Raw genomic sequence first — 25,002 nt, 5'->3', positions numbered from 1 at the left:
TCCAGTCGCATCACCCCCTGTAAGCCAGGGGTAGACTAAATGTTTGTCGTAATCATTGTCGACACGATCTTTTTTATTCTTTTTATAGGCCAACAAGTCCTTTTTATATTTTTCAAGTTGTGCAGACAACTTCTCACTCCAGTTAGTACTAGCATCATTGGACATGGTGGGCAGATGGATTGACTCAAAGTTGGAAATTTTGGCTTTAGTAACAGCCAACTCTCTGGACACTTCCTCAATGACCAAAAGCATGAGGTCGAATGAACATTTGTTCAAAATTGAAGTCCAGGTTTTGCAAAATGGAATGTTGTACCGGCCCAGCGTAGGGACATTTCTGATCCGGAAGCCCCGGGGGATTTTTCTGTCCCTGATATAATCAGACAGCGTCAGTCCGTGATAAAAGAGGTCTGTCTCTTTTCTCTTTAAATTGAGAAGTTCATGGTAAAGCTGTATAGTTTCAGGTGTGGACTGGCATGCTCCCACATCTGCTTTGAACAATAGGTTCTCATAATCTGTATCAGAAAAACTGAACATGGCCCCATGGGTGAGTTCCACTCGGGTCTGTGCCGTAGCAGCCGCTGCTGCGGCAAAGGGGGGTGCTTCCATCTGGCTAGAATCCATGATGTCCACACTGTGTACAGGCAAAAGCCTGAGTGAGTGAACAGGTGGAAAAGTGCAGGTGCAGGTGCAAAACTGGACTTCTGGAGCTAACATCAGCAAAGATCACATCAATTTCCTCGATGTCAGTATTAAATCATCGGAGGGTATCATCTCTACTGGGTTATTCTGTAAACCAACAGACCGCAACAATTTGTTGCGGGCCAATAGTCATCACCCTACCCCTCTCAAAGCAGGATTACCTTTCTCGCAAATGCTGCGGGTGCGCAGAATTGTGAGTGATCCCAGTGAACTGGAACCTGCATTGTCCACCATGATGCACAAGTTTTCAGAGCGGGGGTACCCTATGGCAGAATTACTCAGTTCCAAAGAAAGAGTTCTGTCCCTCACTAGACAGCAAGCGTTAACTCCCAGTGAGAAAAGCAAAGAAGAAAAATTTGTATGGGTCAATGCCTACCATCCTAAAAGCAAGGCCATTAACCAAATGGCCAAAGCCCACTGGCCTATCATTAATACAGATGGGGCACTTAAATCACTCCATAAAAAGAGGTTGATGTGTGCTTACACCCGAGGAAAAAACCTTAAGGATTACCTGGTAAGGAATGATGTAGTGGAGGTGGTACCCACGGCAACATCCTTCTTAGGTACTCCCAGGAATGGTTGCTTTAAGTGTTGTGGCTGCACTACATGCAGCTACATGGTGACAGGTGATCAGTTTTGTCACCCATTCTCTGGTAAACCTTTTAAAATTCGGCAGCGGGTGACCTGTACTTCTGATTTCGTGGTGTACCTTATAAGTTGTCCGTGTGGTCGACATTACGTCGGCAAAACCACACGGGCATTTAAGGAGAGAGCCGCGGCACACAGGTCCGCCATCAAACATGCATTACTCTCGGGGACTGGCGATCAACCGGTTGCCCGCCACTTTGCGCAGGCCAGACACCCCCTTGCATCCCTTAGGTACAGAATTATAGAGCAAATACCTAAACCAAAAAGAGGAGGGGACAGGGATCTTTTGTTGTGTCGAGCCGAAAGTAGGTGGATTTATCGGCTGGAAACCATGGCCCCCAGAGGCCTTAATGAGCACGCAGGGCTGTCATATTTTTTATGAATCAGCGCTGCGTTCTTTGGAGAGTTCATATAGATGCTGGTGTTATCTGGCATTCTTTATAAATCGCATAAATTTACCTCATGCTGTGTCCACCCGTGCTGTGTCGACTAAATATATCTGAAAGGAATATGTGACACCACCAGCAGTAGATGGTCACATTTTCCTATAGGGGTTAGATCGCCTCAGTAAGCGATCACCATTGGCAGCTATGTATATCCACACTTTTTAATGAAAATGTTTTTATAATGTACACTGTATTTTTTCATACAACACATTTTTCAGCATTGTACGCTAAGTGTACTCTTATTGTCTAGCCTTGGCTAATGACTCTTCTTGTTTTGTCACTCTGTTTAGGTTTTGATGTATGGGCAGATCTGGATGCCCTTCGCGGCCTCAGCGTCGCTCCGTCATGTGTGACGTCATCATCGAGCGCCATGCGGGACGCCGGGGAGGCGCGCGAACGGCCTGGATCAGCATAAAGGTTTGTTTTTCACTAATGTATTTTGTCTTCTGCACCTTGATAAAGGGACCGAAAGGTCTTGAAACGTTGGGATAATCCCTGCAGTCTGTCTCTGTTATTCGAGTGCCGCCGCGCACCACACGCTATCTACAAATACCTTTGGGTACAACCTGTCGGCGGGCACCGGTTTGTTTGCATCCATTGAGCCATTGGAGTGCCGCATTCATCAAATTGATATATATATATCTCCAGACCTCGGCAGGAATAAATGGAATTCAACCAGGTATAATTATCAACGTTTCGAACTTTTAATCAGTTCTTCATCAGGATATAACAAGATATAAAAAACAGACTTACATTTATACACCACACCTCCCATCACGGCGCCGCCGGACACACAACCACGCCTACGTCACAGGCGCACATAGAATGCGTCAGCACGTCAGCTGGCGTGTCCCGTATGGGCTGCCTGGGAAGCTAATGGTATCATAGCAACATCATGCATATACAGCCAGATACGTTATTATGCAGAAATGGCATTATAAGTATAAAGTGCACAAGAGAAAATTATTTGTTCAGACATTGCTACGATAACACAATAATTAAAAGAAAATAACACCAAGTGAAAAAAATACATATTAGAAAAATAGAAAAAATTAAAAACAGCGGTACATAGACAGAGTCAACTGTATGTGGCATAGCAAGTACCTGGCAGAATAATCCAACACATTGCAATATATTCATTATATACAAAATGCAGCAGCGGTAAGATGGAGCTACAATACATAACCTCAGTCATAAAACAATAATGACGAGGCAACAATAAAAGGATTAATAGTTGCACAGGACCAAAAAAAAAATAGCAATATCCAGATGGATGATGCTAAAAAATATCATAACCTAAATAAATAGGATAAATAGTTGCCTTAACTTTACAAAAAGCAGTGCAAACCCCTGAACTCGTTAAGGCCCCGGGGAGCAATGGTGTTGAGGCGTTGAATCCATTGTGCCTCACATTTAAGTAGTTGAAGTGAGCGATTGCCTCTACGGATGGAAGCCGGAATATGATCAATGATCATATAGCGAAGTGCTGGCATGGTGTGGCGCGCCTCAAAGTGCCTGGCCACTGGTTGGTCACTGGTACCTTTCTCAAGTGCTAATTTAATAGAGTAACGGTGAGAAGCCATACGTTCTCTAAGGGTTCTGTCAGTTTTTCCAACATAATACATGGAACAAAGGCACGAAATCAAATAAACAATGTAGCGTGTTGTACAAGATAAACGGTGTCTGATAAAGTAACGTTTGCCACTGGATGGATGGCAGAATGAGTCACCTGTGATTAGAGATCTACAGGTGACACAATTCAGGCATTTGAAGCAGCCTGGACGTGTACCCAGAAACTGCTCACTGCCAGAAGATTGCAGCAGAGCGACATCAGATTTTACCACATAGTCGCGTACACTCCTGCCACGGGTGTAACACGGCATGATGGTGGTGTCGGACAGTTTTAGGGAATCGTCCATCTGTATCAAAGGCCAGAGTTTTTTTGTGACTTTGTTAATGCAAGAACTAGCTACATTGTAATGGTTAACTCATGGAAGTCTTTTTTTGTTAGAAGTATTTTTCTGTTGGTTAACCAATAGCGATTCTCTAGTTTTAGACAGGGCTTTGGCTTTTGCTTCATAAAGGAGCGTACGATCATAGCCCCTGGTAAGAAATTTGTTAAGTATGTCATCAATGGCCTTCTCAGCCAAGTCGTCAGTGCTGCAAGTGCACCTGGCGCGCAGAAACTGCGAATATGGCAGACTAAACTTGCTAGAACCCGGATGACAACTGGTAGCATGTAGAAAGGTGTTGCGGTCAGTCGGCTTAGTGTAGACCGACGTGACCACAACACCATCCCGCATGGTAAGAGCAACATCTAGAAAATTAATCGACATTGTGTCGACAGTGTAAGTCAACTGCACGGGACTGCCAGTTTTGTTGTGATTATCAATCATATTGGTGAAAGCATCCTTAGGTCCAGTCCAAATCATAAATAAATCGTCGATATATCCATCTCTGGATTATATATATATATATATATATATATATATATATATATATATATATATATATATATATATATATATATATATATATATATATATATATATATATATATATATATATATATATATATATATATATATATATATATATATATATATATATATATATATATATATATATATATATATATATATATATATATATATATATATATATATATATATATATATAGAGATCTGGAAAGACCGCACTCTCACCCAACAAAGCAACACTTGGGGTGCCCGGCAAAGGTGCACGCAAAGGCGTGTACCCAAAAATAGTCCAGGATCCACACTGAGTGTGGAAGCAGAGCACTCTCCAAAATCACAAATCAGCCTTGTGATTTAAATAAAAAAGTTATTTAATTCCAATTAGTGCAATAAGGCAATATACGTAAATGTATATGCATGCTCCGACGTTTCGGTCCCAACATGGACCTTTATCAAGGAGCCTATGGCATACAAGAGGTTACAGTCAGTAAATGCATGTATCAGCTGAACAAAGAAAACATACATTTGAACTGGAGAAAAATGACATAGTTACGTTTTGCATCACAATAGCGTTCAGTCAACGGTGCAGAGATCAGCCTGGTACAGGATAGGGTCAGCAAGCCAATCCAGCTGCCCTCCTGTCCGGCTATTTATACCTGTCTGAGGGGCTAAGTGCTGGATAGCGCCACAGACACGAGTCTGTGTAGCGCTATAGGACTTCCGGTGAATCCGGAAGTTCAGCGGCAGAAAGCCGGCCGCTGGACCGCACGTTTGGAACGCACAGCTTCCGGGTTAGCCGGAGCTGTGCGCGATCCTGGTGATTAGGGTTAAATTAGCATGGTAGAAGTATTAAGGTATTCGGGGCTGTCATTTGTACGGGACTATCCCTATGGCATTAAGGAAGTGAAGGGGATTACATTTAGAAACCATGCTGCGCTGTTAGTAGCGTAAGGTATATAGCCGGACCGCTGTATTGTATCTACCAGGGGGTAATGTGAGGTGGTAATAAAGTGATAATTCAATTAGGGTCATGAAGTGGGATTTTAATCCCGTGAATAAAGGGATTGCTATTGGTGACAGTGTCAGTGGGGTTGTATCAGTGCATATTGGGTACATGCACACAGATACACACACACATCAACACACATGCACAAACATATGAAAGTGCACATGCGAAGATGCGGGTGCATATGTGCGCATGCACTCCTGGACCCGGGGGGTTCTGTGATCTATGAATGGACTTACAATACTGGGTGGTGTTTAATGGTGGGGGTCGTGGTACCAGGTGCTGGAGTTAAATGGTGAAGGTGTCCTGAAGGAATACAGATTAGGGATGGGTGCCATTCCCTTAAGGGTGTGCTGTGCTTTATCTATTATAGTATTAATATTGTAAGTAATTAGGTGGTTTTAAAGGGGTAGGCTATAGGTTCTGGTGACGTGTCACTAGGTTATACATTAAAAGGACAAATATATTGCAGGAAGCAAAAAAATGAAAAAACAAATAAACAACAAAAAGCACAAAAATGGAAAATGGTGTAGGAGCAAAAAAAGGAAAAGAAAAGACATGATCATAAACTGTTTGACAAAACTTGTTCAATATAAACGTGAAGGTTAGGCAATGTCATCTCAGGAATATGGAAAGGGGATTGTTCTCGTTGAGTCCCTTGGGGGCTAAGGTGTCCAATTTGTGGATCCACCTACTTTCCAGTTTTCTCAGAATCAGGCCCCTGTCGCCTCCTCGGGGGGGTGGGGGTACCCAGTCAATTAAACGACAACGTAAACTTGAGTTCTGGTGTCCCGCGGACAGAAAGTGACGTGGTATTGGTAATTCAGCCTTCTTAAGTTCAAGCGCAGCCCTGATGGAGTTGCGATGGTTCGCCATTCTCTCCCGGAACTTTCTGGTTGTCATGCCGACGTAAGCTAGTCCGCATGGGCAGTTTAGAAGGTATATTACGTGGTCCATGGTGCAATGTAGTCGGTACTTGATTTTGATTGGTCGACCAGTGTGGGGATGTGGGAAGGTTGGGCCTGGTGTGAGACTGTTGCAGGTTGTGCAACCAGAGCATCGGAAGCAGCCCGGTCGTTTCGAGTATAGCCAGGTGGTGTTGGTGTCCATCTGAGGGCTCATAGTTGGACGCATAAGAAGCTCCTTCAGGTTAGGACCCTTCTTGAAGGCCACCATGGGGGGGCCAAAGTTGTGCATCTTGAGGGTGTGGTCTGAGGCAACAATGGGCCAATGCTTCCTAAGGCTTTGTTGAATTGTGGCAGAGGTGTGGTCATATTTGTTTACAAAGACCATCCTTTTTGGTTTAGGTGTCTGTGTGGTCGTTCGTGATCTGCTCATATTACTTCTGGCTTTGATCAGGCATCTGTCGAGTGTGGTTCCAGAGTATCCTCGTTGTTTGAAACGTTCGGTCATTTCAATTAGTAGGGGTTCCATGCATGGAACCCCAACTAATTGAAATGACCGAACGTTTCAAACAACGAGGATAGAAGTAATATGAGCAGATCACGAACGACCACACAGACACCTAAACCAAAAAGGATGGTCTTTGTAAACAAATATGACCACACCTCTGCCACAATTCAACAAAGCCTTAGGAAGCATTGGCCCATTGTTGCCTCAGACCACACCCTCAAGATGCACAACTTTGGCCCCCCCATGGTGGCCTTCAAGAAGGGTCCTAACCTGAAGGAGCTTCTTATGCGTCCAACTATGAGCCCTCAGATGGACACCAACACCACCTGGCTATACTCGAAACGACCGGGCTGCTTCCGATGCTCTGGTTGCACAACCTGCAACAGTCTCACACCAGGCCCAACCTTCCCACATCCCCACACTGGTCGACCAATCAAAATCAAGTACCGACTACATTGCACCATGGACCACGTAATATACCTTCTAAACTGCCCATGCGGACTAGCTTACGTCGGCATGACAACCAGAAAGTTCCGGGAGAGAATGGCGAACCATCGCAACTCCATCAGGGCTGCGCTTGAACTTAAGAAGGCTGAATTACCAATACCACGTCACTTTCTGTCCGCGGGACACCAGAACTCAAGTTTACGTTGTCGTTTAATTGACTGGGTACCCCCACCCCCCCGAGGAGGCGACAGGGGCCTGATTCTGAGAAAACTGGAAAGTAGGTGGATCCACAAATTGGACACCTTAGCCCCCAAGGGACTCAACGAGAACAATCCCCTTTCCATATTCCTGAGATGACATTGCCTAACCTTCACGTTTATATTGAACAAGTTTTGTCAAACAGTTTATGATCATGTCTTTTCTTTTCCTTTTTTTGCTCCTACACCATTTTCCATTTTTGTGCTTTTTGTTGTTTATTTGTTTTTTCATTTTTTTGCTTCCTGCAATATATTTGTCCTTTTAATGTATAACCTAGTGACACGTCACCAGAACCTATAGCCTACCCCTTTAAAACCACCTAATTACTTACAATATTAATACTATAATAGATAAAGCACAGCACACCCTTAAGGGAATGGCACCCATCCCTAATCTGTATTCCTTCAGGACACCTTCACCATTTAACTCCAGCACCTGGTACCACGACCCCCACCATTAAACACCACCCAGTATTGTAAGTCCATTCATAGATCACAGAACCCCCCGGGTCCAGGAGTGCATGCGCACATATGCACCCGCATCTTCGCATGTGCACTTTCATATGTTTGTGCATGTGTGTTGATGTGTGTGTGTATCTGTGTGCATGTACCCAATATGCACTGATACAACCCCACTGACACTGTCACCAATAGCAATCCCTTTATTCACGGGATTAAAATCCCACTTCATGACCCTAATTGAATTATCACTTTATTACCACCTCACATTACCCCCTGGTAGATACAATACAGCGGTCCGGCTATATACCTTACGCTACTAACAGCGCAGCATGGTTTCTAAATGTAATCCCCTTCACTTCCTTAATGCCATAGGGATAGTCCCGTATAAATGACAGCCCCGAATACCTTAATACTTCTACCATGCTAATTTAACCCTAATCACCAGGATCGCGCACAGCTCCGGCTAACCCGGAAGCTGTGCGTTCCAAACGTGCGGTCCAGCGGCCGGCTTTCTGCCGCTGAACTTCCGGATTCACCGGAAGTCCTATAGCGCTACACAGACTCGTGTCTGTGGCGCTATCCAGCACTTAGCCCCTCAGACAGGTATAAATAGCCGGACAGGAGGGCAGCTGGATTGGCTTGCTGACCCTATCCTGTACCAGGCTGATCTCTGCACCGTTGACTGAACGCTATTGTGATGCAAAACGTAACTATGTCATTTTTCTCCAGTTCAAATGTATGTTTTCTTTGTTCAGCTGATACATGCATTTACTGACTGTAACCTCTTGTATGCCATAGGCTCCTTGATAAAGGTCCATGTTGGGACCGAAACGTCGGAGCATGCATATACATTTACGTATATTGCCTTATTGCACTAATTGGAATTAAATAACTTTTTTATTTAAATCACAAGGCTGATTTGTGATTTTGGAGAGTGCTCTGCTTCCACACTCAGTGTGGATCCTGGACTATATATATATATATATATATATATATATATATATATATATATATATATATATATATATATACATATACAGTGGTCGAAGTGGGGCGGTATACGGGGGTATGCCATACCGCCACTTTAATCTGAAGATAAAAAAAAAAACTTTTTTTTCCCCCTCAGGATGCTCTCTGATCACTCAGCAGCGCATATTGTGCTTTTGTAATACCCCTGTACAACGGGGCAGTCTGGCAGGGGACGTTGATGGACAGGGGGGTGTCCGAAGGTGCGCACTATATTCACTCTTTACTTTTCCATACCCCCACTTCAAAATTTCCACTTCGACCACTGTATATATATATATATATATATAGATAGATAGATAGATAGATAGATAGATAGATAGATAGATATCTCTATCCAGAGGTAGGGATCACACTCTCCTCCAACCACAGTCGACTGCCGGGGTGTCACCTCAGGAAATTCTGGACAAGTCCAGTCCACCAATATAGCCACCAAGAATGAGGACACTCACCGGTCTTCTTAAACACAAAAAGTTCTTTCTTTATTTAATCCATCTCACCAAAGTAAAGTGCAAAGTGCATGACAGTGGGCCCTTGTGTATATATATATACAGGGCTATTTTTCGGCCGGAACGCCGTTCCTGAAGTTCAAATTAAAAATGACGTCATCAGGAACGGCGTTCCGGAACCTGCTCCAGGCCGCCCGTCACCAGTATCGCCTACCCGCTCCCTGCTCCCCGCTACCCTGCCCACTGTTTACGGACTCCAGGAGAGACGTGCTGATATGTAACATTCACGTCTCACCCTGGACCGCTAGCCAATGGGCGCTTGCGATCCAGCAGCCAATCAACTGGTGGCTGCTGGACCGCGAGCGCCTATTGGCTGGCGGTCCAGCGGGAGATATGAATTTTACATCTCCCCACCGCAGATCGGATCTGTGACTGACTGTGTTACTGTGAAACTGACTGCCGCGGTGCCAGCAGCGCCTAGCGCTGACACAGGCTGTTGCCGGGCAGCAGCACATTATTACAGTGCGGTACGTGTGTGCCTGTGTACAGCAGCACCCGCCTCCTCCCTCTCTTTATGCCGCTTCCTCCAAGTCGGATAGCGGTGTGAGTAGAGGAGGGGATGCTGCCACTGGCGGATTTAGGGGGAGGGGGGGCACCTGTAAACCTGCATCGGTCCCAAGTATGAATTGTGGCTAGTGCGCGGGTGACGTCACCGTGCACCCGCGCACCGCTAGTGAGTTATGGACGCCGGGCGGCCAGTGGTTAGTCTCACGGGGAGCACTGGCAGCAGCTGCCGGAAGGCGCATGAGAGCAATGGCAGTAGGGATCATGAGGAGCGGTGGCCGGTTTGCAGCTGCAGACAGCGTTACAGTACAGTGCTGTAACAGTCTGTTGTCAGAAGCCCCGGCTGCAGAGAAGCTCGTCTCCTCACCTCTCAGACTGACGGAGACTGAGTGCCTGCAAGACTACCAGCAAGGGGCTGCTCAAACACAGCTACTGACCAGGTATGCCAGGAATGGAAGACCAGCACCATCCCCAGGTCATTGCTTCTATACCACTGCCTGCCTTTTCTCCAGCCCACTGTCCCCTCCATCTAGTTTCTCCCATCCAACCAGCAACTCACCCATCTTTCAGCCCCACACTTCGAACCCCCCAGTCAGTGCCACCCCTCTTTCAAATCAGCCCTTCTCCACCTTAGTGTTCTACCTACCCGCCCCTATATTACTGCCCCATTTTCCCATCCACCCCAGTGTCCCCCAATATTTAATTGACCACCTATCAATGTATCTTCCACCCAGCCAGCTCAGCCCCCCCCCTTCCCTCCTTAACTGGTCCACTGCCCCATCTAATGGTTTCCCTGCTAGAACCCCCCAGCCAGTCCAATCACAGTGTACCTTCATGCTGTATTTGTAGTCTCCCACCTCCATTTGCCATATTTACTGCCTCCCTTTCTATTCAGTTTAATTGCCCCCTCCTTCATCCAGTTAAATGTCACTCTGTATGTAAACCTGTCTAAAGTCCTGGTTAGGACAAATTTCCTCTCCCTGTCACCTTCTGCCTGATATCACTCACTGCCTCTCCATGTCCCCCTTTCTGCAGTGGTACTCTCTGCTGGCGAATTTCTGTCCCAGCGGCTCCGTGGCTGTCAAAATTCTTGTTAGGCGGGGGGAGACTGTGAGGGGAAGGACTGGGGAAGCTGGACAGCTTGGTATGTTCTGGCAGGCTGTCCCCAGTCAGCTCCCACTACTGTAGTTGGGGAGATGCCCAGGCTACCCCTTTGCAACGAGCATAAAAATTTCCCCTGGCAAACAGCATTTATCCCCAAGGCAATGAATGTTTAATATCCCATGGCATCTAGCATGTTATCCCCTGGAAACAAGGCTTTAAACCCCCTGGCAACGAGCATTTAATTTCCCTGGCAATGAGCATGTAATCCCACATAACCACGAGCATGTAATCCCACATGGCAACGAGCAAGTAAACCCACATGGCATTGAGCATGGAACCCCTGGCAACAGCATGTAGGTAAGCAGCACTTATGTAGCATAATTTGTCATATGTATTACGGTGTTTGGCATAATACGTAATGGACATTATGGTGTGTGGCTTAATGTGTAATGAGCATTATGGTGTACATTTTTGGCGCGCCTCCGGCGCGCAATTACGCATACCTGGTGTCAATTTTTGGCGCGCCTCCGGCGCGCAATTACGCATTTCTGGTGTTTATTGTGAATTTTTCCTTAATCCGTGTGGCATTACGGGAATTGTGGCTCAATCCATGTGGCATTATGTGAATTTTAGCGCAATCTGTGTGACATTATGTGAATTTTCTTTTTTAAATGCAAGGCCCCACCCCTTTTGTAGCTCCTCCCATATCACCGCCCACTTTCTGCCCCCGCCCACAGTTCCTGAACCTATTTTCCTACAAAAATAGCACTGCATATATATATATATATATATATATATATATATATATATATAGATAGATAGATAGATAGATAGATAGATAGATAGATAGATAGATAGATAGATAGATAGATAGATAGATAGAGAGAGAGAGATAGATAGATAGATAGATAGAGAGATATATATATATATATATATAGATAGATAGATATATAGAAAAGAAATTTAGAGTGCGCTAAATACAACTCAACAACTTAAAAATTATACATTTATTTTTTAGTCTTTACAAAGACTTCAAATTTAAAAGGTACAGCTGGTCTGTTATTGGTACAGATGGTGTTGTAGGCCCAACGCATTTCGTCAATAAATTGACTTCATCAGGGGCTTAGCGAACAATAAGTCAGCAAGACGTAAAATCACTTTTGCAGATTTAGCGGATCAAATACAGTGTCCAGCGAATAGGGGAGTGAAACTCAATGCGAAACCTGAGTAGGTGGTGGGCGTTAATATATGCCACAGGAAAGCTGCTAATACATCTGTGGGGTCTAGGACCCAAAAAAATCGTTCACGCAGTGGTCAGGAGTATTTGAGTGGTGTGCCTTAATAGGAAATGGACATATAGCGTCACAAGAATAAGTGCAAATGTAGTAATATAGTGGTCAGAGACCCACATCAGCAGTTCAATAATATTCAGGTATGGTTCCTAAGACACTTCAGAACCTTTTAGGAGTGTACAGCCTGGGATCCAAAATCAGAATCTGATTTTGGATCCCAGGCTGTACACTTCCGGTTTTACTCCTAAAAGGTTCTGAAGTGTCTTAGGAACCATACCTGAATATTATTGAACTGCTGATGTGGGTCTCTGACCACTATATTACTACATTTGCACTCATTCTTGTGACGCTATATGTCCATTTCCTATTAAGGCACACCACTCAAATACTCCTGACCACTGCGTGAACGATTTTTTTTTGGGTCCTAGACCCCACAGATGTATTAGCAGCTTTCTTGTGGCATATATTAACGCCCACCACCTACTCAGGTTTCGCATTGAGTTTCACCCCCCTATTTGCTGGACACTGTATGTGATCCGCTAAATCTGCAAAAGTGATTTTACGTCTTGCTGACTTATTGTTCGCTAAGCCCCTGATGAAGTCAATTTATTGACGAAACGCGTTGGGCCTACAACACCTTCTGTACCAATAACAGACCAGCTGTACCTTTTAAATTTGAAGTCTTTGTAAAGACTAAAAAATAAATGTATAATTTTTAAGTTGTTGAGTTGTATTTAGCGCACTCTAAATTTCTTTTCTATCTCTATTTGCCTATCCGGGCTCGGCTAACAGGGGTCCATTAGAGTTGCTGCTTTCATTACCATCTTGGGCGCGGTTGGGGTACCATTTTCTGTGATAGCCTAGTGTTAAAAACCTATTTTGGCGCACATGTGAGATGTAACCACCTGCAGCCAAATGTCTGTGGGTGGTTACATCCCACATTCCCATATGGGAAAAAAATTCCATATTTCAAGCCTGTTAACGTGTACATCTAAGTTTGTAGTATATGTTCTGTTTTGCCTATGTAGTCTTTACTGATTTGGTCAAAACAGGAAAGGCAGTTCAAGGAGTGGAAGGCGCAGGGCAGCACTGCTTAGTGGATCCAGTGACCAGCCTGTAGCTCGCCATTTCACAACCCTGAGACATAGTATAGCTACTTAACGCCACAAAATCATTGACCAAGTGCCAGCTTGAGACCAAATGGATATATAGATTACACAAAGTCTACCCTATGGGGCTAAATTATGCCTTTTATGGTTTGGTTACTTTCTATAATCATGTTCTATTTTAATGTCAATTCTCTTTGGGTACTTGTTTCCTAGCACGGGACCCATCACATGGCTTTGCGTACCATTTTTAGTACTGTGCGATGCGATCTCCATGTTAAATGCACAGGAGTGCTTGTACAATGAAATATCGCATGCCAGCAAATGGCATGCGATGCAATGCATTATTTCATTGTACAAGCACCCATGCCATGAGATGTGATGGGTGCTTAAAATGAGATGTAACCCCCAGTATCCACGCCATCCCGAAGCGTGGCGAGCAGTGGCGGTACTCGTCCTCCGACCTTTTCATACCCCCACTATCCAAGTTGGTGTGGAGTTGATTTTAGATAGCGTGGCGAGCAGACGCGGAATACGAGCCCGAAACGTGGCGAGGGGATGCGGAATACATGTAAAGTAATCCGTGTTCCCTCGTGGGGCTCGCTGCGCTCGCCACGTGTCGGGTGTCGGTGTCTCGCTGCACTCCCACACTATCTAAAAACAACTCCACGCCGACGTGGATAGTGGGGGTATGAAAAGGTCGGAGGACGCGTACCGCTGTGCTTGCCACGCTTTGGGTTGGCGTTGATAGTGGGGGTGGCGTTGACACTGGGGATGACACTAAATGATGGAATAACATTGTAAGCACCCATCTGTGTGCTTGTACAATAAAAAATCATGGAATCATGGGCGTCGTGCTAGGAAACAAGTACTCTCTTTGTTTTGGTATTATTCTTTATGAATTTTTGAATTTTATCTTGCATGTCTGTAATCATGATGGCCTTCCTCTGTTCCTAGGGACATCCCATGCATTGTTTCTGGAGACACTTCTTTGATAATGTTTGACATTATGTACTTTATCAGATCCCTTAACAAGGTTTTTTTTACAGCTAATATCACTTGTAATAACTTGTATAAGTATGTTAAAATTGAAATAGGCTAGGTAAAAAAACAAAAAAAATAAGTGTTAATTATCATCTAAAATATGTAGGCAAATCAACATATTTTAACAATATAATCTGGATTCCCCCAATGGCACAAATCTGATATCACACTTTTTATTGATGTGCAAAAAAAGTTTTTTTTAACACTAGGCTAGCAACGTAATCTGTACAAGGCACATTCACACTTTAATATTTGTATCCTCAGGTCTGAACACATGTTGTTGTTCACTTATGTGTTTTTGCTTTTTAATTGTTTTGCTGTTATTGTTTGTTATTAGATCACAGGGTTTCCAAGCACAGCCGCTTCTCCGTGGCAATGAGACACGGCTCAGTGATGGGCGTTGCAGGTCCTGTCGGTGACCTCAGCGCCCACACTTCCGCTAGAGACAATGGGGGACTCATGGACAGGGAACACGTCAGTCGCCAGATAGACACACACTCAGCAGATCACATCTCCATAGCAACGAGTCGCGGCACTGTGCTGAGACTACATGCATTAAATCGACCACAGAAGTTTAAGCTGGATTAGATTGATACCTCAAATAGGTCGACAACAAAAAAAACACATGTTGTCTTTTGACTGACCTTCCAACAATGTCGACCTATTTGAGCAGTCGACCTTTAGTGCTCACCCTAATACAAACCTTTGTTGTGTCGAACCAACGGCCGTATACCATGATCTCTGTATTCGGCCCACTTCACATTGGAAGAATGCAGTAGGCAGCACTTTATCTTATCCTCCCGGTGCCTTGTGCTGGCCCCACCTCCTTTTGTGTGTGATGTCACAACCAGGGAGCAGGGTCGCTAACACTCGGAAACTACATTGGTCTCCTTAGTCTGGGCCACTGTAGGGGTACTACTGCCATGGTACTGGCTGCAGGGTGCTATTCCATGCACCCTGCAAGCCAGAAGCGCAGGCAATGGGGTGGTTGTAACTAATGGTTACAGCCCAGTTAAACCTATTTAGCTATATGTGGAGATGTGCTTGAAATGCATGCGACTGTATCTCCTGTACTTGTGTATGCATGGTTCATGCCCATTTTTTTACCATGTGCATGTGTAAAGACTGGGCCATTCACTTGCATTGGACGGCCAGCCCCTGAACTTTAGCCTTCTTTTACACAAACCTCTTACAGTATTAAGCTGAAATTGATTTCCTTTCTTTTTCAGGCTTACCAATAAGGAAACCACAAAGACCCCTCTTTAAACATAGTAACAGGGGACCCAAATGAAAACTAAAAGGATGCACCTGTCATGAATACTCTACAGCTCTTTTGTTATGTACATTACTGTATTTGGAAACCTGCCAGTCCCAATAATCAGATCCAACAATGTACTTGGTTGTGCTCAAAATATTTGTAACCATTTTTTTTTTTAATCTCCATATCTTTCTTGTGTACAATTATGGTGTGCCCCCCAGGACCCCACCCTTGTCTACAATTCTCCATGATATGCAAAGCGACTGTTCTGCACTGGGGATCATTCCTGTCATAACCCTTTCATTAAACAGATAAATGTGCTGGAGGTATCTACAATGTAGGAATCCTAGGTAGGAATCTTTTGGTCAACAGTCACTAGGAAAGCCCCATAGGGTCAACTGGGTCATTAGAAAAACATAGAAAAAGTTGACAGGTACAAAAGTTCAATACAATTTAGTTATTTTGGGGGTGCCATTTACCATTTGAAGCGACAAGTATACCGCATCCCCTCGCACTTTCGTGCAAGTTGCCACGCTCTGCTACCAGTGCGTTTGGCACAGGTTACTATCCCAATCATAGTCCACATTGGTGGTAAAGGATGATAAAGTTGGAAACACCCCCCCCCCCCTTGCCATGTAGACCAATTGAATATGTAATTCCTAAACTCTTTTGCTATTTTTTTTTTTAGTATTGAAGTTTTATTGAAGTTTTAGCATTAATACAAAGAATTTACAGTAAAAAAAAAACATTAATTACAATCGGTTTAGAGAAAAAAAAAACTAATTTCAGTGCTCATGTTTTGGCTTTACAATACTACCAGCTACTTACCAGCAGTACCTACCTTCTATGATCATCTCTTTTGCTATTTTAAATGGCGCAACTTATTGACCAGGTAAATCTAGTACATGTCGACCATATGGGGTAACCTAATGACTGTCGTCCAGATACCAGGAATTATTGCATTATTGGTTAGCATGTTGATACCAGTCAAGATTCTATTTTCAGTGTGTTTTATATATTTCAAAGAGCAACTTTTACTAATTCTAAATAGCTGATTTTTATCTCATTGATGTTGTGCAGGTGTATATCCTTTACTTGTTGATTTGTTAAGTGGTTTTACTCAAGGTGAACTATTTTAATTTATTTCCATTGAACACTGCCTCCAAAATATTGAATAGAAGTCTCTAAGTTGATACTGATATGTGAACGTTTATGATAATTGTTTTTATTTATTTTTTTGTGGTGGCATAAAAGATTTTGGGAAGGAAGCTACACTCGCATTCTACATGCCACTACACCAGCAGCAATCATGCTTATGAGCTGTTCTGTGATGTTTTTCTTCATTTCAGTTCCTCTGAATCTCTACCCTTTCATAACAGGTTCTACAATACCTTTTATAGAAGTGGATAACTTTCATATGTTCTTGAATTTTTACAGTAAGGCACTTGTATATTTGAAATAAAAATTAGAGCAAAACCTGGTTCAGCAGTAGCAGTAATTGGTGCATAGTTTAAGGTTGTATGAAGACTGTATATGAAAGGTAAATGCAAGTTAATCTCACATCTTTCTTCTGTGGGTTGAACCAGTAATCTTGCAAATGCAACTAAGGGTGCAGTTCCATTCCTGGAGATGTTAAATCGCCACAGGTAATGTAATGACATCTCGTGGTAGTCATGCAATGCTCCTCTGAGAACATTTTGGATGGCCAGGATATCTTTATTACTACTTCCATATTTTCAAGATCAACACTATGGGGGTGCGAGTTGTGGCAGACCCTATTTACTTTTAGTAGGGGAGCTGCCGTTACCCCTGTGCCAAGAGAGGAGTCCTCCACCAGCAATGGCACCCGCGCTGTGGATCTAGTACATGCTGTGGTGCGACTGCACACGCACAAATGCCCTGCTTCTATGGAGTACATCAGTTGCGGCCAGAAGAGTCTGGATTGGGCTATGCAAAAGGCAGGGATTATCTTCCTAAAGGAAGCCAGCTATCTGCTCATTGGATCATGGTAGCACCTCCCAATGGGACTTTCTGTAGTCCCAAAAGTCACTGGTGCAGTCCAAAACGCCAGTGCCTCTGGCTTTACTAAAACAGAGGAGGAGGAGGGGCACTGCAATATCAATAGCTGGAATTTAATTGGTGCCTCTGGTTCTTAGTAAATGATTGGATATAGCTTCATATATACTAGCTTAATCACCACAAAGGCTGCATTAGCAGAATATGCACACAATAATGGACCAAAGGAGAGTTATCTATAAAATAGAGCATTACGTTAAAAAAAAAAACCTCCATTCATAAAGCGCAATGGAATATGCTGCGCTATATAAGAAACTATAAATAAATAATGCATGGAAGACTCATTGGTACTCTTTACCTAGAACGGCGCCCATCGCGGTGATCGCGACATCGCGGGCAGTACATAAACGGCCGCGACGCGATGCCCGCGATCACCCGATTTTCCCATAGGGAACAATGTTAAAAAGCATAATTGACCGCGATTTTGCATTCAATGCCTCAATGCCCGCGATTTTACCATAGGAATCAATGTTAAATGGGCTACAGAGCCCAAATAGCCCCAATTAACCCTTAAATGTCACCCAAATTTTTGTACGCCACCCCACGATCCACGCCAACCCGAAGCGTGGCGAGCGCAGCGAGCCCGCGAGGGGCGGCGGTACGCGTCCTCCGACCTTTTCATGCCCTACTATCCACGTCGGCGTGGAGTTGAGAATAGAATAGTGTGGCGAGCGCAGCGAGCCACCGAGCCCGAAGCGTGGCGAGCGCAGCGAGCCCCGCGAGGGGACGCGGATACCTTCACAGTTATACGCGTCCCCTCGCGGACTTCACAGGTGTCCGTGGCGACGCGGACACCTGTGAAGCCCGCGAAGGGACGCGTTTACCTGTGAAGGTATCCGCGTCCCCTCGCGGGGCTCGCTGCGCTCGCCACGCTTCGGGCTCGGTGGCTCGCTGCGCTCGCCACACTATTCTATTCTCAACTCCACGCCGACGTAAATAGTAGGGCATGAAAAGGTCGGAGGACGCGTACCGCCGCCCCTCGCGGGCTCGCTGCGCTCGCCACGCTTCGGGTTGGCGTGGATCGTGGGGTGGCGTACAAAAATTGGGGTGACATTTAAGGGTTAATTGGGGCTATTTGGGCTCTGTAGCCCATTTAACATTGATTCCTATGTGAAAATCGCGGGCATTGAGGCATTTTAAAGTAAAATCGCGGCCAATCAGGCTTTTTAACATTGTTCCCTATGGGAAAATCGCGGTAATCGCGGGTACCCGATTTTGATGTACCCGCGATTTACCCGCGATGACCGCGATTTTTTACCCCCGACGCCCGCGATTCTGATCGCGGGCGCCGTTCTAGGTAAAGAGTACCGAATCATTTATTTTTGAATAAAGGTAGGCTGCACAAAGTGGTGGATTTCCCACTTGCCTAGGTGCAACAGAGCAGGCTGACTTCCCTACTACGTACCTGCACACTGTACAGCTGGGCTTTTTTAATCCAGTAGAGGGCTGGGCGAGTGATGGTTAATAAGTACTCGCTCTCCCCTCCCCCTAAGCGCCACTGTGTATAATTCTGTCACAACGTCATTGAATCGTCCATAGTCAGGCACCTACTAAATTTATGCTTGTGTCTTTACATTATTTTGCATGGTTGAGGAATACAGTAGTAGCATACTGTTGATTTGGTTACTACACTACACCTAGCATGTAATGGTCATTGTTTCACCAGCTCCGTTGAGATCTGCTCTGTAGCCATGTTATTTGGAGCAGTACATATTTAGGGATAATGTCAGTGTAGTACTGGTGGGGTGGGATGTTTCTTTGTGCTTATATGTAGGTACTGTGATTGTGATCATTCATCTATCAGTCAGCAAGAGTTCTCTTGGTGCGCATATTCCATGTTTTGTTTTCTGTCCCTAACCCTTTCCTTTCCAACTGATTTGAGCGGTGGCATTCTGGTACTTGGCATTGGGGGGGGTTAAGTGTGAGGTCAAGGGTCAGGGCTGTCATTAAGGGGCAAGGGACTGATATGCCTGTGCCTCCGATGTCCTCCTCCAATAAGGGTAAACTGGGGGCTGCAGGGGGAAGGTGGTAGGTAGATGAGGCCCTAACTATTCTGACAATCCTGAGCCCCACAATCTGTAATGGCAGTCCTGCCCAGCGTGCACTGAACATAGTGGTGGCCATGCAGACTGCGCCTTACATTTTCAGGGTTTGTGATAATATTCTCTCCTTTACTATCTGCATCCTACATTCCAGTACTGCCTCTCATCAGCAGTCTGAGGGAAGGGCAAGGTACGAGCCAGACTATACCTGTACAGCGGCAGGCATTTATCCACACAAAGCCATGCATGCATGAGGGGAAAACGCAAAACTCAACACCGTAAAAGCCTTTGTAGTAATTGAATCCAAGGGGTATATTTACTAATAGGAAGGTTTGCATAAGTGGAGATGTTGCTTATTGCAACCAATCAGAATCTACTTATAAGTTATCTAAAACATACCAGATGGGACTTCCGGTGGGCGGGACGCCATGGCGGCCGCATTTTAGGAGAGCTCCTCCATAGCTGACTGAAATCAGCATCCATCCTAATCCAACGGGCACTGAAAAAACCAGACAAACACCCTGAAAGAAAGCCGACATCACGCTGGTCGTGGTGAGCCGCTTCTGGGAGCTGAGGACAAACACCGGAGTCCAGCCTCTGATGCGAGAGGCCTGCCCAAGACACAGACCCGGCGCCATCTTCTAACAACGTGCAGGGACGGCGACCGGAGGCATGAACATCCAGGCCAGGAGAGACCCCTCTGGACACGCACCCCAACGCCGACAGCACCCGGGGACGCCCGCAACAGACGTGGGTAAGCAACACAACGGCTGATCCTGCTGCCGACCGCATCCCCACCCTAACAGCCGGCACGCGACGTCCGCCATATCCCACGCATCCCCCACCCAACCCCCCGCAGGCCACTCACAGCCAACCCCTGCACCAAATCGTCTCCTGAAGCGGGGAGAACGCACCGGGGCCCGGCCTTTGACCGGGGTGGCCAGCACGAAACCCATACCTGACGACGCCATCCTGCAATTTGTGCGGGGACGCCCGCAGCAGAAGGGGACAAACAGCGTGACGCCCAGGCCAATAACCTGCCATATCCTACCCCAGCGGCAGGTATACAGACCCCACAACAACCCACGCAAAACCCCCCTAACCCTCCGCAGACATCACAGAATTAGCCCCTGCACCAAACCGCCGAGCCCCCCACCGCACAGGGAGAGGGCAAAAGGCAACAGAGGAGGAGGCAAATAAGCCACGTTTCACTGCTGGGGTGAGAACAAAACACCCTCACCTTTATACCAGCATAACCACTCTCCAAAGCAAAACCTGTAACTAAACAACAGCCCCAACTCAGCTCCCAACAACTACCATCTGCTTAAAAGTCTCACCATAAGCAGCAACTTTACTTACTGGAACAGCCTGTGCACCCCCTCCCCCCCGCTGAGGCATATCACAGAATTTTCTCACCACTTGAAAGAAACAAACAAAGCAGAACTCACTATAACAACAAGATAACCTGACTAAGGCAGAACTAACTAAACCTCGGGGTAAAAACTCCATTATCTACACTGCCCCAATCAAGAACTGCCTTACAACCCCCCCTTGAGTGGCACCTTCCCTGTCCTCAAGAGAGGAAAACCACAAGCCACACCACAAAGACACAAGCAGCTGGAACAACCCCCAAACCCGACTACACTGCTTAAGAGCTGAGAACAAACACCTAACACCAGCTATACTACCTGGCAAAAGCAAAGCCTTCCCACGACGAACTCTGATTGCAAGGACTTCTACTACTTATATACCCAGAACTGTTTCTTCAAAAATCACCTCGGATTGTGAACCTTCCCCACGAGCCACATCCGCATTATAGCTGAAAGACTGTTGCTAGCAGCGTGACATATTCCAATTTGGTAACACTATAAATGTGATATTTTTTTTTTTTTGTTGATCTATTTTCAGGTTCACCACCTTTCACCTGTCAATTTATCCTCAGGTTTACTGCCTCTCACATATATGTTTAAGTGCAAATACCCTCTATACTCCTAATCTTTTTAAGGTTTGAGTGACATCTAGTGGAGAGGAAATTTATTGCAGGATCTGGTTTGATTTATATAAGACATAGCAGGATCTATTATCATATGTCAGCTAGCCACGAAATATAATAGACCACTCCAAAAATTCCACATACCTGTTAATTGGAATTTAAAATGCTGGGAAAGTAGATATGATTTTGATTCACTAATATCATTCTAGCCCGAACTCAAATCGTGCTTGTCTAATATCCTACACTAATCGCGCTATACAACAAATCCCATACAGCGTGGCACTGGTGTTACGCTCTCACACAACCCATGCTTACAGGGCATGGATAAATTTATTGGGAAAAACATGCCTCCTAAACAAGCAAACACAGCCACTAAAGCAGGGAAAAATAAAAACATGTCTCAGAGGTCAGGCCCCTCATCCCCTAGCAGTGTTACAGGTGATAGCCTAGAGATACTCGAGGATAGACCACCTGGATTAACAGCTAAAGATATATCAGATTTTATGATGCCTCTTATTGATCAGAGATTTAGCAACCTGCAGTCCAGAGTGGACGCAGGGCTAGCACGAATCGAGGCCAATGCCTCACGAATCGTGGCCCTGGAATCTCGGGTTAGTGATGTAGAAGATGAACTACAAAAATGTTGCGATGAGGCGACTAACCAAGAGGGGGCTATCCAACAGTTGCAGGAAAAACTTGAGGAATTAGAAAACAGATCACGCAGGAATAACCTCCGCTTTATAGGTATTCCGGAATCTGTATCAGGAACATCTCTCCTCACTTACATAGGTGTGGAACTGCCCAAGGCCTTAGGTATACTAGAGAGCATTGAACTACCACAAATAGAAAGAGCACATAGGCTGGGTGCAGTGAGGGAAGGCCAATCCACTCGCTCTCGACCAGTTATAGCCCGATACCTAGACTATAGAGCAAAAGAGGCTATCCTAGCAGCATATAGACGAGCCAGGGAACTGACGGTAGGAGAGAACAAAATTCTAATTTTTCAGGATTTCTCGGTGGCTGTCTCACAAAAGAGGAAGGAATTCTCTAGTATATGCACCCACCTACACAGACAGGGAGTGCGATTCGCCCTCCTGTATCCATCCAAACTGCGGGTAATGGAGAATGGCACCCCGCTATTCTTCACAGACCCAGAGGAGGCGAAGAGACACTTCATGTCAGACGCTTCACCTAGGAGATCACCCAATAGATGACACACCTGCTTATCAAAAGCACCCAAACACTATTATACTACATCCCCGGGCGGGAATGACTAGAAAGTATGATGTTATCACACACGTTGTTTTTTCTAACTGTTCTTATTTTGTTATGTTATTATTGGAAGAATTTAAGTGTGCGCCTCTATAAACAGAGAGCGCCCACATTTGAATTCTCATGGTTTTGGAAAATGTTTGAAAAAGTTGAAATGAGACATTCTATGTGCATAACTGATCACATGTTCTACAGTTATTCTATTTTTCTAATACCAATGCAGAAGGAAAAACTGATACTGTACCCTTTTACCTGTTTCCATAGTAGAGTACTCACTGAATATTATTCTCCATGTTTGAATAAGAGACCTTGGGATACGTCTTGTACTACATATACCACATTGGAAAAACTCAGCGGAATCTCCTCAAAACGGGTGAGTAGCCATGCCGTCCTCTGATTGTCAGCCAAAATTGCCCCCTAAACCCCTAACGATAATCTCCTGGAATGTTAACGGATTACATAATCCGGTAAAAAGAAAAAGAGTCCTAACGCGTCTTAAACGCTTCAATCCTGATGTAATATTCCTACAGGAAACGCATTGGGCCTCAGATGAAACCAACACCCTAAAAGCCCCATGGTTAGGCCAATGCCACGCAGCGTCCTTCCATAGGAAAACGAGGGGCGTAGCAATACTATTCCAAAAAAACCTCCCAGTTTCCATCCTATCGGAAACCCTAGATCCTGAAGGCCGATATTTAATCCTTGACATTGAACTGTATAATACTAAATACACACTAGTGAACATATATGCCCCAAACATTAACACACACACGTATATCCAAGACCTAGAACACCAAATTCAAGCTAGAACGAACTACCCACTGATAATAGGAGGAGATTTTAATATGGTAGAAGACCCCTTAATAGACAGATCCCCCACCACATCTAGAACCTCTGACTTCCAAAGCCGCTTCCTAACATCACTAAGAGCTACCCTGGGTCTCACCGACCCATGGAGATTGCTGAATCCCACGGACAGGACACATACACACCTCTCAATGGTCCATAAATCATCATCACGTATAGATAGAATTCTAGTGGCAGATGAACTAATGACTGAGGTCACCAGAGCCGACATCTATGACATATTAATTTCGGATCATGCCCCAGTCATGGTGGCCCTCAACCACTCATTTATGCATCAAACAGACTATATCTGGCGATTTCCATCCTATTTGTCGGCCTCTGAGGACTTCAAATCATACCTGATATATAATTGGACCAATTACGTAGATGAAAACCTTGACTACTGGGACAAACCAGAACTCTTTTGGGACGCATCCAAGGCCGTTATGCGCGGCCATATCATAGGATATGTTTCTAAAAAGAAAAAGGAAGCCAGGATAAAACATGACCAACTAAACAACACTATGAAATCTGCATTCCAAGCCTATACCACTAACCCCTCAGACACCACACTTCAAACATATAAAACAGCTAGGCAACTATTCGAGACATACCTAGCCACCCAAGCACGGCATGCGCTAGATCACACCAGACATAGATACTACAGATGGGGAGGCAAGGCTGGGAGACTACTGGCAATGATCTCAAAACCCCCTAAAAAACGCAATATCATTACCATGTTACAACATCCGACAACCAAAGTAAATATAACAAAATCAGCTGAGATTGCCTCACAGTTTCAAACATATTTTGAAAACCTCTTTGCATCGCCATCTGAAAATACAACTGCCCAAGAAACCCCCTTTTCAAATGAAGCCTTACCCCGGCTTACCCCAGAGCAACAATCTGCTCTAACAGGAGACATAACACTTGAAGAAATCAATATGGTAATATCTAAACTTCCACATGGTAAGTCCCCAGGGCCCGATGGCCTCACAGGAGATTACTACCGCATACTCCAAACTCACATTACACCATCCCTACTTGAACTCTACCAAAAAATATATAAAGACGG

At 44.9% G+C, this 25,002-nt stretch overlaps 1 protein-coding gene across 4 annotated transcripts in view; it reads left to right on the top strand.

Moving 5' to 3' along the window:
- LOC146035621 (uncharacterized) overlaps window positions 1-16,382 on the top strand; it is a 52,887-nt gene extending 36,505 nt beyond the window's left edge. For all 4 annotated transcript variants that reach the window (XM_083159173.1, XM_083159172.1, XM_083159174.1 and 1 more), the window contains exon 6: window positions 15,670-16,382. In XM_083159173.1, coding sequence (XP_083015299.1) covers window positions 15,670-15,731 — 62 coding nt within the window. In that variant the 3' untranslated portion in view covers window positions 15,732-16,382. The remainder of the gene's footprint in view (window positions 1-15,669) is intronic.
- Window positions 16,383-25,002: the final 8,620 nt, after the last annotated feature.

The sequence above is a fragment of the Crinia signifera genome, chromosome 9, assembly GCF_055691185.1.
Source record: "Crinia signifera chromosome 9, ASM5569118v1, whole genome shotgun sequence".
NCBI classification, from domain to species: Eukaryota; Metazoa; Chordata; class Amphibia; order Anura; family Myobatrachidae; genus Crinia; species Crinia signifera.
This window is presented reverse-complemented; position numbering and strand designations above follow the sequence as displayed.